Source organism: Cimex lectularius, unplaced genomic scaffold (genome assembly GCF_000648675.2).
Source record: "Cimex lectularius strain Harlan isolate CLEC.00 unplaced genomic scaffold, Clec_2.1 scaffold148, whole genome shotgun sequence".
NCBI lineage: Eukaryota > Metazoa > Arthropoda > Insecta > Hemiptera > Cimicidae > Cimex > Cimex lectularius.
This window is the reverse complement of record NW_019392849.1, coordinates 895,306-911,569: the sequence shown is the minus strand read 5'-3', so window position 1 is coordinate 911,569 and position 16,264 is coordinate 895,306. Positions and strand designations below refer to the sequence as shown.

The 16,264-nt window shown below is 33.0% G+C and overlaps 1 protein-coding gene across 2 annotated transcripts in view; it reads left to right on the top strand.

Moving 5' to 3' along the window:
- Positions 1–16,264, top strand: part of LOC106668960 (dopamine D2-like receptor) — a 291,887-nt gene that overhangs the window by 111,269 nt on the left and 164,354 nt on the right. For both annotated transcript variants that reach the window (XM_024228681.1, XM_024228680.1), the window contains exon 2: positions 12,796–12,905. In XM_024228681.1, coding sequence (XP_024084449.1) covers positions 12,796–12,905 — 110 coding nt within the window. The remainder of the gene's footprint in view (positions 1–12,795; positions 12,906–16,264) is intronic.

The window sequence follows — 16,264 nt, the reverse complement described above, 5'->3', positions numbered from 1 at the left end:
TTTGTTACAACAGTTATTAAAGTAAAGAATACAACAGTTATTAAAGTAAAGTGACATTTCAAAAAGGAAACTACTTTTATTTTGCAATTTGGTCGTTCATGACCATTTTTGTCACCTTATTCTATCGCCAGCCGCCTTGCTTTGCGCCTTGCCCAATCTACTATTTAAATAATGTATTTAAACTGTAAATCATTAGTGCTTTTTAATGAACTGTTTATTAAACAATTGTTTAATAATTTACATTATAACTTAGCATTATAATTTATTTTGTTGATGCATAGATTTTATTAGGAATGTACGATATTTGAATAATAAAATAAACGTGACTGAATAAAGGGTTGTCATTGCTCTTTGTTTCCTCCTATGATATCTTGTCACATTTTTAAAATAATGACCCTCTTTAATGAAACGATGGTGTCTCGTTTATCAAAACTCATTTCGTGCAAGCATGTACTGTATGACATTGCCAACTGATGTTCAGTAGCTTGTTTTACAAGGAGTAATTAGATCCAATTCCCAGCTGTGAGAGCTTGTGCGTGCTAAATTGACCCTGGATAATCATTTGCAGGATGGCACACGAACTGCAACGGTAATAAAGAGTTTTACATAATTTTATAACGAACCAATTGATTAAATAATGCATACTTTTAAAAACAAATCGCTATTTTTTTGTTAAAATTTCAATATAAATTTCTTATCGTAAAATCCATTATTACAAATTAATAACTGCAAATACGTAATTATTTTCCATATGCGACTCACTGTTTTTAAAAGAATGAAAATTTTTCAAACCTAGATTCTACACCGACAAACATAGAAAACAATGATTATTCGGAGATCGTGATATGCGGTATGGTGTGACGTCGGTTTTAGAAAAACATTTTCTTTATCGTGCCAACGTTTGATTGAATATACATATATATACCGTTATTTAATGATTATTTGGAGGTGATGGAGGATTATTTGAGATGCGGTCTGGTGTGACGTAGGATTTATAAAAACCTTTTCTTTATCGTGCCAACGTTTCGATCTTTATTAAGATCATCTTCAGTGCTCCTAGTATTTGTTTTTGTGTAGATGTGTCATTCTTGTGTGTCGTGTTGAGAGTGCCCACAACTAAACACAAGAATGACACATAGACCGCATCACACGACCTCCAAATAATCATCAATATCATAATTGCAAAAAAAATCAGGAGTAAGGGGAATTTGAAAGAAATAAAAAATCTCAGTTCAACCTATGAACTACAAATGTTAAATTAATTTATAAATAATTTCATAAGAACTTGAATATTAACTATCCCATTTATGTTTTAAATTGTATAATAAAATCAAATTATTTTGATATAATTGATGTAAGCATTAATATTATGCTGGTGGTTAGTGATTATTTGGAGGCGATGGAGGATTATTTGAGATGCGGTCTGGTGTGACGTAGGTTTTAGAAAAACATTTTCTTTATCGTGCCAACGTTTGATTGAATATAAAAAATCTTTTTTTGCATTGTATAAATTAACTTTTTTTCAAATCCTACATGTGTTTGTTAATTGAAATAACAAACAGGCCCTCGCTCGCCCAGATCTCAATAAAGATCGAAACGTTGGCACGATAAAGAAAATGTTTTTCTGAAAACCTACATCACACCAGAATGCATCTCACGATCTCCGAATAATCATGGACTAACGGTCACTGATCACCACACATAGAAAACAATTTAAAATTCAACTTTGATGTATTTCCGTCATCATTTCGATACTCGACTTGCCTATAAACTACGCGCCCCTGTATAGAACAATCAGCTTTTTTCATGTAATCACACAATCCTCGGACAAACAACATTTTAAACGTTTTTATATATGCTAGGGTCACCCAGTATTCAACTATTCAGCTTCAGGCTCCATTATTTCATGATCTAGTGAAGTTTCGGTGTTTGTTGCGAATTAAAAGATAATTAAAAAAAGATTATTCCTTGGGTGTTTTCTTAAACATGGGCTATGCTTTCATTCGGTAGCATGCGGAAACAAATACACTGCAATTGGATCAATTGAAGGGATCCCACAAGTGAGCATCCGTGGCATTTTGGCAGCATCATCATGTCATTTACAAAGCAAAGTTATTTGGACATCCCAATGTCATTAATACGACGATACGTTCAATGTAGTCTCTTCTGTAGAACACTATCCGAGCTGCTAACTTTTAAAAACACCTCTGACCGCATTGGGGAACGTGTATGAAGATTATGAGGGGTTTCCGCCATGAAATCAGCGTACTTTAAAGTAAAAAGAGGTCAAAATTGTAAAAACTACGTCAATACTCACACCATCCATAATGGCATAATGTTTTGTCGAATTGTTCCACTTCCGTTTCTAAAGCTCCATTACAACCTTCTATATTTCCATTTATATAGCAATACTTTTCAAGATTTCTCTATTGCGAAAATTTTCTACGACACGTTTAACGACGATGACCTCAACACCTCCTCCTGAATAGTCCTTGCATATCGATTTATTCGTAATAAAGGGAACTGATTATTATTTAATAACGTTTTGTTAATTGTCCTATTGAAACCTCGAAATTTAAAATTAAGTAACACAACATTGTTGAACCCAAAATATTGTTTCCATTTAACTGAAAACGTATCGAGTTAAATAATAAAAAAACAATTTTCATTTCAAGTTAATTCTGCTTCCAATATAATACGTCGATAAGAAAAAGAAGGAACTGCATGATCATAAATATTTATTTATACGTACAAAGTGTTTTAATGAAGAGTGTAGTAGTAGAACGAATTAGTGAAGAATTTTAATATTTAATGATAGTTGTTTCAAGAATTTTAACTAGGCATTATTTCACTCTGCAGGCAGGCTTTAAATCTTAACGGAAGGAATTTACATATCAAAACAATTATAATACAAACATTGCTAAAAATATTTTTGTTACTGTTTATTTATACTCTAACATACGCATACAACCAAGCACTTGCTCATTTCCTTCAGCTTTGAAGAAAATGGGGAAAAACGCTTGGCTGCGAAACATTTTCCTCATTGATCGGTCGACTTTTGTAAAGATTAAGCCCGGAAAGACACAGCACATTTTGAAATCAGTTAAATGCTTTGTTTGGCAAGGATAAAAACTCTTGTACGTCGTTTCAAAGTGTTGAGAGATATATTTTTGATTTATGTCCAAAAAAATATTTATCCCATTCACTTAACATTCTAGTAGATAAGTCTACGGTTAAAACAAGTTATGAAATGTTAAGAAAAAAAGTTATTTTAAAACTATGGACTTTAATGCGCAAATTGTGATTCTTAAAAAACAGTGACTTTGCAACGAATTTTCTTTTAGACAGATAAATCCAAATTTTGAAACAATGCGATTGTCAATAAACATATTATGTAAAGATATTTGGCTAAGTGTAAAACATACAAATTTTAAAATTGCTGATTACATTATTAAAACTAAAGGTTATAAATCTGCCGGTATTATCTCGAATACCATAATTTGACCCTAATTTTACGGATATTTTTTTTTGTTCAATAACCTCAGAAAATCGGGAAGCCGGAGTTACTAGGTTGCATTAGAATTCAGGGCCGCTGAGATACAAAAGCATGACCCTTGTAATGAATCGTTGTGTCAATAAAGGCAACCCCAAGGAATGATACGAAATCGCTAGTTACTGCTGATTTTGGGATAGAATTGCCAATCGTACTAAAACATTGTATTGACAGCCACGCCAAACTTGATTTTCCAGGAATTAGGTGCTCAAAGCAAACCTATCTGTTTGGCCCGCTGATAATAAGCGACGGGTGTACACAGCGGAGTAGTTCCTTGGCGCGGTTTCTGCTATTTGTGACAGATTCTCGTTGGTCAATCTCGTCGTGGTCTTGTTGGAGATATATGTTATCTCTAGCTATTAGCTGGAGCACCTCGTAAAAGTGGTGATAGTCGTTTGGATAACCGATCTTGTTTTGCTGATGGACTACGAACGTGCTGACGAGGCGGGGAAAGCTGGGACGTCACCCCCTCCAGAACGTACCACCGCGATCCGGCCCGGTGATGCTGTACCTCAATCAAAAACTAAAACAAAGTTGTGCCGAAATGAAAGGATTGTGCTAACACGTTTGAGGATATGTCACATCAGATCGACATAAGAACTCCTTCTTATAAGGCGAATCTTGCGCAGATGTCCCACCTTGTTTAGTCAGCGCACCCAGTAGCTCTCTACACTTGGTTATGGAGTGGTCGGACTTAAAGACAGTAGGCATCTAATTCGATATACCGGATACCATACCAAAGATTGGTCAGATGATGGTTACAATCATGAAGGGAAAATAGGGCACTGTCAAAGTTGTTACAAACACTCTAAACATTGGAGAAAGATGTGATAAAATCTGTTTAAATATCAAACATGTGCAAATCGCTCTCATTCACGTAACAACAAGAAGATAGAGTAGCCAAAAAGCACACACTTTAAAAGATGTAGCTATAACCACCAAAGAAAATAAGAACAACGTGTTCTATGTATAGGTACAACTCATGTCCCCTCAAGTGGAGAATTCAAATAGGCAACATAATGCACAAAATAGCGTAGTAAAGTGTTTTCACATAATAGAGGGAGTGCTTCCTTTTCCAACAACAGCGATGTTCCACTTCCATCTTATCTGGATCTTCCCATTTACGCCAATTATGTAAAAAAAATTGCCTTTCGAGAACATATTCCTCAGAACTAGATGCAAAACCTCATAAAATCAATGCCACGTCGAATGGAATCGGTGATCAGCGCAAGAGGAGGAAATACTCTGTACTGAATATTTTCTTCATTGTTCCAATATCAACATTTTTCGTAAAATTGTTTTACTCAGTTTAATTTTTTTACAGAACTATATGTTATATTGAGAGAGAGAGAGAGACAAAAAAAAGTTTGGCATACTTAAAAAACGTGACCCCCTTTTAAAAATTATTAGACGAATTTAGCGTAAATCAAATGTCAATTTTAGTAAAATTTATTTTATGTTCTTCGTTAGTTTTTAAGGTGCTTAAATGTATTGTTATTTCTCAATAATTATTTGGATCATCAGTTTAAACGAAATCAACAAGTAGTTTTCAATTTATTGCCATTTCGGCTCTAATGGTGTAATCATAAAAAAAAAAACGTGAAAGAACAGGTCAGATTTTCTTCGGAAGTTCGCTCCTTTTTTAACTTTGTACGAACTACCAATAAATCTATCGAAAGTAATGATTTATAAGGGCTTTGTATGGCCGTGTCATTTTGTCCGGCGATAAGCTTATCTATGTCCAGGATTTTCTACTTTTCTCTCTTTCTTTTTAAGAGTTGGCCAACTCGCTTTCTCCCATATTTTGCGAACCTCTGCTTGTGTGGGGAGCATTCTCCTGAACTCAAATCTCTGAATATTTTCTATGTTCTCTCTTTTCTTTATATTTTCCGCAGGGAAAATAAATAAATAAGCGGTGGGAATCTTTACAAACTCTGAGAAAAACAAGCTCCGAACATCGCAATTATATTTGGCCAGAAGTTTTATAATTGGAGAAGTGTTCGGAAAATATAGTTAAAGAAAACCTTTCTAGTTACTCTAAAATGAAAACTAAGCCAATTTAACAAAATCAATGTAGTCAGTAGCCTAATTAAAAATTATTTAAAAATCAGCGATCAATAAAATGGAACTATCATAACATTATTGCTAATTTAAATATTAGATTAATGCAACGGTTAAATTAATTTTATATTATATCCAGCGATTTTCAGAATAAAAATCTAAAAGGCAATTTATTAGACATTTCTTTCTTAAACCTATTAATTTCTCTTTATACGAATCAACAAAGACAGATGTGGATTTTATTGCCACGGAGAAATTTGACGCGAGCAAACTTTACTGCCCGTAGTTCGACACGTTCCTTTTTTACTTTATGACTGCATAAAACGAAATAGCCCATTTAAAAGTTATAACAACTTTGACGTTTTGTTAAGACGTTCAAAGTGGTTTAGAAATGGTTGTAAAAGTAAATTAATTTTCAAAGCAACAGGTTAATTTATATTTCAATTTAAATTGTTTAATATTTAAATAACTCCAATTTACGACATAAGTATGCAGATTGTATTAAAATTACATATTTTTTAGCGTAAAAATGTGCAAAATTTCACTCCGTTGATTCGTCTGAACGTAATTTTCACCCTTTTTCAAGGAAATACTAGCGAAATAATGTTTAAAATGTTACGACAGAGTTAATTCTGTTTTATTAACTACGACTTATGAAAAACATTTGCCGGGGGTGCATTTGCATAATGAACCTCCTGTTTGTTTCATCGAAGCGTTGAAAAAAAGATGAGAAAATTTGTTTTTGCTGCTTATCTCATGTACTCAATTTTATCTAATGTTTAAGCCATTATAATTATTTTGTATTTTGGGAAGGGCGTTTTAAAAACTTTTATAAAACCGCATACCTTAGCAGTTCATATTTCAAGTTTCAAGTTTCTTTATACACGCCAAGTTGTATGTTGTTTAATTTGAGACTCCTTTTTTATCTTATCTTTATCACTACCTAATTATCATAAAGATATCAAAATTGATATATTTTCAAACCTGATTTAGCGCTTATAAAGACCCAAAGGCTCTCCACCGTGGCAATTCTGGGGCTTCTTCTACTCCGGGAGTAGGATTCCCGTCTCTAGTGGCGTTTCCATGTAGCATGAAACTGTTTATGTTTTATGAGTTTGGGTTTTCTTGTATTGATAATACCAATTTGACAATTTGAGATACCTTCAACAGGTTAACTTGTTCAGAAAACAGGGGATAAGGTCAGTAAGAAAGATGCGCGAAACTTATGGACGCCACCACCAGGTCCTTCTTTCCCACGAAAATCCGCTGGAAACTGTCATTACGGCAATGCATGTCTAAAGTTAATTGGAGCTTGCATGATGAAATGTACTATGTATTCGTAAAACCCAACTCTACGTAGTACTATGTACAAAAAGTTTAATAAAAAATTAATAAATAAATAAAAATGAAGTTAGGCCGGAAAATGTGAGATTGACGCCTGAGCTTCAAAAATATTTTGGTCGATTTTTTTATAACCACCTGTACAAACGACATATATTGTGTGTAGCTGAAACTATTGTTCTTCTACCAGGTTTTTTCAATACAGAGTGAGTTTAATTTCTGTCCATCCTTTTCGAGAAAAAAATCGAGATCCAATTTGGCGTGAAGAAAACCTATTGGAGTGCCCATATTGCTGTCAAGACAAGAAACACAAAATGAATGAGTATAATTTTTATCGGAAAAAATGAAATAATTTTTTCCTCGAGGAACTGTTCTGAAGACCGTGGGCTCGAATCCCATCCGTTTTTTCACACTTTTCACGTGGGGGTACTGTTCCGATGACCGTTCGGGTCTCATCCGTTACTGTTCTATCTCAAATATCATGTTCGAAACTTACTAATTACAGAATGGATCTGAAACCGATAAATAGGAATATTTTAAAAATCTATAATAAAATGAATTGATAAATAGATACATTTTATACTTAATGTATTGTCTTATTATTATAAATTCACTAGTTTTCGTGGTCCGCTTGACCAATTAATATATTTCAATTAATTAAGGTTTTTAGTTGAGATAAAAACATTTGAAAAATGGCAAAATGGAGGAAAAATTCCAAATGTGGGGTTGTGATGGAAAGTTGGTGTCCGAATGAATCGAAGTCACGATTGCTCAAGTGGGAGAGCAGCGGCGTATCTAGCCGAAGTTCGTGGGTTCGAATCCCGCTCGTGCCATTGACTTTTTATCTCAACTAAAAACTTTAATTGTAATATATTAATTGGTCAAGCGGACTACGAAATTAGTGAACTTGTAATAAATTGTTATTTAAATTGTATGAGAATAACTATACAATACCTACATTGTCAGTTAAATTTAATTGTTTTGTTTACAGTTATTCCAGTGTTTCATTTTCGGCCTAACCATCATAATTAAATAATTCTTATAAAAACTCATAAATTTTTGATCTCGTTTAATTTGGTTTACATTAAAATAATCGTGTTGTAATTAATATAACGACAAAATTACTTATACATAGTAGGTACATACATAGACCGTGGGTTCGAATCCAGCTCGTGACACTGATTTTTTTTATCTCAACTTAAAACCTTAATTAACTTGAAAATTATTATAAATGTCGTTTATTATATCAGCAATTCTGGAGCGTATATTATGTGGGCTTTTTGTCAAAAGCATTTCACACGATCTCGTCCTTTGATAATTGCACGAAATTAAACTAGTGCTTGGTTTTTTGCGTAGCATGATCAGTTTGGCAAAAGAGACAGGCATCTGTGACAGAAGAGGGATATTAATAATGGCGGTTATTCAGGGCACGTTGTATAATGTATTCACAAGGCGACGCTGGATAAAACAGGTTGACAGTCTGCCCGCCAGAATTAATTGAATAACTAAGGGATGACGCTTCTTGGGCTCGAGGAAGGACGCTGTAAACTTTTAAAAATTCAAGGCATAAGAAATATGAATATGATTGCGGATTACATATAGACGTTTCCTGAAAACCAACAAATAAATTTTTCTTTTTAATAACGTAACCAAATTAATTCAAACTCATAACTTTCTTGATTGAGTAGCCGGATTTGGTATTGAGATCACCAGGCCAATTCGAAAGGAAAAGTAACGCTTAGCTTCTTCCTTGTGGTACTTATTCCTTCCATCAGGGCTTAGAATATTATTAATAATTTATAAGGTTAATCAATATAAACATTTACTTAAAATATTGAACTATAACTAGCTTATGGTTAAATGGGTTTCCGGAGAGCCAACATTACTTCCTGAAAAACAGATCTACCGATTCAGCACACTTTTACCTCACTTATTAGAATATTATTAATAATTTATAAGGTTAATCAATATAAACATTTACTTAAAATATTGAACTATAACCAGCTTATGGTTAAATGGGTTTCCGGAGAGCCAACATTACTTCCTGAAAAACAGATCTACCGATTAAGCACCCTTTGACCTCACTTATTTTATGTTGAAGCGCTGCATTAGGGAGATCAGGTGATTGGTATTTTCGTGGAACTATCGAAGGGTTTTGAACAGTAGATCATAACATTCATCTGATTAGGTTGAAAAAATGGTATTCGGGTTTTTGTCCTGGTTTGGTTCTTTTCCTTTCGGCAGGGATGTTGGGGGATGCCCAGCGGCTCTGCTAAATTGCCCTTAGCTGTTAGTACGTTGGAAGTTACTGAAGTTACTTTTCCCATCTTGCCTATAGTTTTTCAATGATATTCTTTGCTTCCTGCTTATTATCAACTACGCCGATGACTTCAACTTTGTTGAGCGCGCAGACACCCTCGAGAATGCTCCACAGGAGAGCTGTTCGAGAAGGCATCCATTTGGTTTTCATTAAAACAGTTGGAGCTCAATTATTCTAAATCAAATTGCATAATACTTAGTAAGGCAGATAAACGCTACAAAAAAAACTCAGTCAACTCTCATTATTAGCAACTATTACCTCCCCTCGTTGATGAAACCTTCCTCGGAGTCTGCTTTTGCTTCGGTTTGCAGCGATTAAGGCCGGTTGAGCTTAAGCAGCTGTTATTGAGTAATCATGCGGTGTATCATTGGCATTTGGGATAGTGATCCTGATCTTTTAAGTGAGGGTTTTTACTCAAGAAAAGCAGTGCGCATCATACTCTGGAAACCCAGAGATACCATGAATATTTCTTACAATGCATTGACACTACTCTGGCGTCAGCCACTGTTTGGTGAATTGCTTCCTTCTGATGGCTTCAACTTAGAAAGGGCACCAATATTATTACATTTAAAAACGTTAAGAATTTTAGAAGAAATTATTTGAAATTTCTAGATGAAAATGAATTTTATAATGTGACAACCATATAAATTTTATGTCAATGTAGTTTTTTAACTACTTTGTTACGATTATTTATTTTTATCGCTTAGTGCGTAGTTCCTTTGTAGTGTATTTATATGTAATTATTTTACTTTAATTCATACAATTTGTACTTAGGATTGTTAACGAATAAAAATATTTTGAATTGATTTGACTGTACAATGAAATTAAGAATTAAATTTACACTGAACACCAAGAATATAATACACAGGGTTAACTAATGCATCTCTCCATTTCAATTGAATTTACCATAATAATTCACTAGTTTTCTTGGTCCGCTTGACCGAATAATATCTTTCAATTAATAAATGTGTATTTAAGGCATTGGTTGAGATAAAAAATTCAGTGTCACAAGCGGGATTCGAACCCACGACCTTCGGCTAAATACGCCGCTGCTCTACCACTTGAGCTATCGTGACTTCCATCCACTCGGACACTAACTTCCCATCACTACCTCTCTTTCGAATTTTCCCTATTTTTTGCTCTTTTTCAAATGTCGTGTAATTTATTTGATTCTCGGCGAAAAATGACAATTACCATAATAATCTCAGCAACAACATTCAATAATTGAAATCCACTAAAAATGTTATTAATTACAATTTATAATATAAACAAGTGTAATTACAACACTAGTAACAGGTAAAACATAAAACAGTTATTGAATAACTAATAGTTCTTATCATTTACAATGAATTACTAGTTGGGATTATTTAACATTCGATTAGGTACCTTATACATTCAAACGTTTTATATATTTTTTATAGTTATTGGATACTAAAATAATTATAGTATTTTTAAATAATTTATATTTATTCTCCTTCTATTTTATTGAAGCAAAGTTTATTTCGCAATTATTGTTTTTACTTTTTGATAAGTGATTAGTTAATTTTTATTCATTAGTTTGGTTCGAGTTTTAATATTTTTACATTCTTCGACTGCTATTTTTTTTAAAGCGTACCTAAGAATAGCAGCATCAAATCTCTAAATAAAAAAATGAATATCTTTTCTTAATATATTTGAAAACTCTTCAAACTCTATTCGGCATGTTTGATGCTGCTGTTGTTATTTTGGGCTAAAGTAGAATAAAATACGTTTAATATATTTACAAACATGAAGAAAACGAATTTTCTCGAAGATTAAAAATAACATGAAGGCACTTCTTTTTATTGAGTTATAAAATATGCTTTCTAACGGTAGTGGCCAACATAATTATTAAATTCTATTGTTTGCGTTGCGGTTACTGTGTAAACTCCGTCGAAACCAAATGTCCGGCCTTGTATCATCGAGAAACAATGGTATGGCTAACGTCCGATAAGCTGGCAATTGTATTAAATCTTTGTAACACCGTTTCAAATTTAACTTGACTAAAAATACTGTGCGATTTGCCGCAGGTAAAAGTTGGATACAGTTGCAAAAAACGCGAATGTTTGAAATCGTAAATAATCGTAGAAAGATAAATTCAAGTTTTTGTCTTTTCATGAAAATTTTAATATTAACTATCCTACGTATTGTTTATATTATACAATAAAATGATATTATTATTATATGATTGATGTAGGTCTTGATATTATAAGTGAAAATAAAAAATCAGGGATAAGCAGACTGTGAAAGAAATAAAAACACACATTTCAATCTCTGAATAACAAATGTTAAATTTATTTATAAATAATTTCTTGAAAACTTGAATATTAACTATTCTACTTATTTTTAAAATTATATAATAAAATGAAATTATTATTGTATGATTGATGTAAGTCTTAATATTAAAATTGCTAATAAAAATATCAGGGATAAGGGGAATCTGAAAGAAATAAAATCACTCAGTTCAATCTCTGAACTGCAAATGATAAATTTAATAAATCGATTAGAGTTCGTGGTTCGATTGACAAATAGCTTCTTTTAATTAATTAATATTTATGAAAGGAATTGGTTGAAATTAAAAAGTTAGCGTCACGAGCGGGATTCGAACCCACGACCTTAGGGTAAATACGCCGCTGCTCTACCACTTGAGCTATCGTTCGATCCACTTTGACACCAACTTCCCATCTCGACCTGCCTTTCGAATTTTCATTCCTTTTTGTCATTTTTCAAATGTCGAGTAATCAGGATTCGATTCTCGGCGACAAGCTCGAGCAATTTATAAAAAATTTTATAAGAACTTGAATATTGACTATCCTACATATTTTTTAAATTATACAATAAATTCAAATTATTTTGATATGATTGATGTAAGTCTTAATATTATAATTGAAAAAAAAAAATCAGGATAAGGGGAATTTGTAATAAATAAAAACTCTTTTCAATCTCTTAATTACAAATGTTATATTTATTTATAAATAATTTCATAAGAACTTGAATATTAACTATCCCACAATTATATGTGTGGTGGTTAGTAACCGTCACTTAGTGATTATTTGGAGGTGATGGAGGATTATTTGAGATGCGGTCTGGTGTGACGTAGGATTTATAAAAACATTTTCTTTATCATGCCAACGTTTCGATCTTTATGAAAATCATCTTCAGTGCTCATAGAGTTTGTTTTGTGTAGATGTGTCATTCTTGCCTTCCGTGTTGAAACTACCCACACTCAACACCACAGCAAGAATGATACATACGATAAGGGGAATTTGAAAGAAATAAACATACTCAGTTCAATCTATGAACAAAAAATGTTAAATTAATTTATAAATAATTTCATAAGAACTTGAATATTAACTACCCAAAAATCCAAGCATAAGGGGAATTTGAAAGAAATAAAAACACTTAGTTTCATCTCTTAACTACAAATATTAACTTTGTTTATAAAAAATTAAGTTTATATAGCTTTATGAAACAATGACATAACAGATTTCTTTTTCTTTAGGTGAACGGGTCTTGGAGTTTACCAGCATTCGTGTGCGATTTCTACATTGCAATGGACGTAACTTGTAGCACATCTTCCATCTTTAATCTCGTAGCTATAAGTATAGACAGGTAAATACAAATTAAACCAAAAATATTTTAGTTTTGAACAATTTACGAACTACTTTTAGCAAGAATGCATTTTTTTAAATCACGGCAGACGATAAAAATACGGAAAATTGTAAATCGGGGAGACTCTAAATGCGTTGAGCGGGTCGTGAATAAAGCTAAAAGGATCTTCATAGAAAACGCAGTTTTGCCTTCTGTTTTCCGGCTCAACTTCCCTTCCCCACCATTTTTTTATGCATACACAGGAAAATGTTTATTCCATCTTCCGGTCACAACTTTGACATCCCTCTTTTCGGAATAATAAAACCATTACGGGCTTCCATGGTCGTCTGAAGTTATTTTAGTATAGCGTGACATTAGAAAGGTTATGAGCTATAAATGTTTTATTGCCAGGCCGCTGCCGGCTGGGGAATTTCGTGTGTTCTTACGAGGATCAAAACAAATTCATGTGGATTCACTTATCTCCTTGGGGCAAATATCTCTTTACCGTAAATCCCCTGGAACTACCTTAACTCATAAACAAAAGGGGAGAAAGTTTCACGACTTATGCAAATTTTCGGATCAACTGCGTTCCTGCATTACGAAGATAAACATATCGTTGGCCGACATGGGTAACCATAAATGTCAAGAATTTTACAATAGATATGTAAGCTTTTGAATTTTAATATTTCGGTGTAAACTGAATTTTTAAGATATTTTGCACAAAAAAAACTGAATATTTAAAAATTGGTCAAATCTAATTAAGTAACGAAAAAATATATTACTGAGGAATCTTAAAATAGATTATTAAGGATAGAAACAATTTGATCATTCATCTAGAAAACATTTTGAAAGGATGTGAAACTATTTCTATTATTTATAATAGTATAAGACATCAATAAATAAAAATGGTTCCTAAAAACCAGTTATTGGAGTGAAATTGGAGAATTAAAAACGTTCCCAAAAATATGGCTGAAAATGGAATAATCTATCTACTTAGATATGTCGAAGACATACTAGCAGACAACTCCTCCTCAGAAAACATACTTAAGAACAATTACCATACGCAAAAACATTATATTCACCAGAAAAACTGAAAATAACAACAGCATCAACTTCTTGTTCTTAACACCCACCAGAACCAGCAATAAAATTCCAAATGTACAGAAAACCCACCGCAATCACCGACATCCTAAACGGAAAATCCAACCACCCACACAAACGCAAAACTAAAATTCAACCCACACAACACTGAAAATTACAACAAAGAACTACAAATAATAACAAAATTAGTGATGAAAAACGTATACAAAACAAGCACCATACTATAAACTATTAAAAAATGGACAATATTCACAGGAAGAAACACCTACAGATTAATGAACCAATTTCCAAACTCGGAACAGAAAAACAGCATTAACGACCAATAATAACACAGTTAAACTACTGAAGAGGAACACACACAACTGACCCGCAGGAAATATTCATAACGTTACTGTCAATGCGGAGACTCAAACAATGTACAGACTGGAAAGAAATTTTAAAAAATCGATTAAAAAACTTCTCAAATCCTTCAGAGACAACGATGGGAAATCAAATTAACTCTCACACTTAATATATCACAATGAAAGAAACAAGCATGAATTTAAAACACAAAACTCAACGTACTAAAGAACTAGACATATAACAACAAATATTTGGTGTGATCGTGTGTGTGTTGCGATATTTTCCTAGTGCTACGGGGCTGAAATGATCAAGCTGTCGTATGCCCCTGCAAAAAAATAAATAAATAAATAAATAAATAAATAAAAATTAAAAAATTAAAAAAATTCTTAAGGCGGAAAATTATAAATGTAAAAACAAACTCACATTCATATACTACTTTCACACCACTAAAAACACTACATAAAAGCAGCTACAAAAAAGCAAACGATCAGAAATAACAACAAACTAAAGGAAATAACAGACATCACAGCTGACCAACGTACACCGCACTTCTAACAACGACCCTAGCGATAACTGACGGTCCCAACGGTACATAATCCCTTCTCAGACAAAATGACAGTTCCTTCCTTACTGAAGATGGCGCAATGCCGAAATCGGTTTGAGCCGAATCAAAAATAAAAAATAAAACGCGATTGAATACGGACCCAATAAGTGACCCAGTGCCGGTTGTGAGTTCGCCGACTCGCAGACCAACATGCAGCATCAACTACAGGCTGCAAAGTTGAAAATGTAAAACAAAAATAGTGAAAATATCATTTTAGTATTTTTGTTGATATTGGTTGTAATATGAATTTATAAATGTATTGTTAGGTATTTATACATTTCTAGTAATTAATGACATGTTCTAATTTATTACATTGTTATATCTTTAGAAACATTTGCCCTTGGATTGCAAATATACTTGTAGAAACGAAATACTTTACTAAAAAATTTGATTTACGACAGACGGAAAGCCGCGTACAGTAACATGATGATAATTATTAATTTTGCACATAACTATTGCTAGAATCACAATTGATTAAAATGACTTATACTGTACTAGATGAGAGTAAATTTAATAATACGAACCGGTGAAATGGTCGGGCTTGATAAGCTTTCATGGAAAATACATGCTAATAAAGTCAAAGACGCAACTTGCGATAAACTTCGTTCTGGCACACTTCCTGCTACATGTTGTTCGCTTCATAATCCTATTGCGGAGCCTTCCCTTGTTATCACCCCTTCTTCAACAAGTCGCAATCTCATAAAATCACGACGCCTCTGCGGAATTGTTGCCGACAATCCAGTGCCTGAGTTTCTCAACCTTGAACGAGGGAGAAACCAAGACAACACGATTTAATTTACTTCGCTACAATGATTATAAGAATTTTCTATTGTACATATTGTTTATTTATTGTGTAACTAAAGTTGTAGCGGTGGCGTTTTAATAATAGAGAATTTTATTGGCTTTTGCACTTTATGAATTTAAACGTGAAAAGAGAAAGTATAGGGCAGGCTTTATCTCAAGGATCGAACTTCTCAACTGAAGAGCATTACTTTGAGTGGCCGACTTCTTAAGAGGATCAACAAGTTTTATAAGTATATTCCCTTTTTATATTTGTGTAGGAGGGTTGCATTCGCATTATTTATCTTAAATCCTGTCCGTATTACGATTCTGAACGTACATATCAGCCATCTTTACAAACTACATAAGTTTGTATGTGAGTTAAAATTTTATTGTTTCATTTCTTAATTTCGCTAAAATAATTGTCTCCCATTATATTAAACATGGAGGTTTTCTGCTTTTATTATTCAAAAGGTCCCAGCCATAATATACCTCTCAGTCGCAAAGGGAGAACAAATATCGGCATTAGATTTCCAAGGAGAGCATCGCGTTA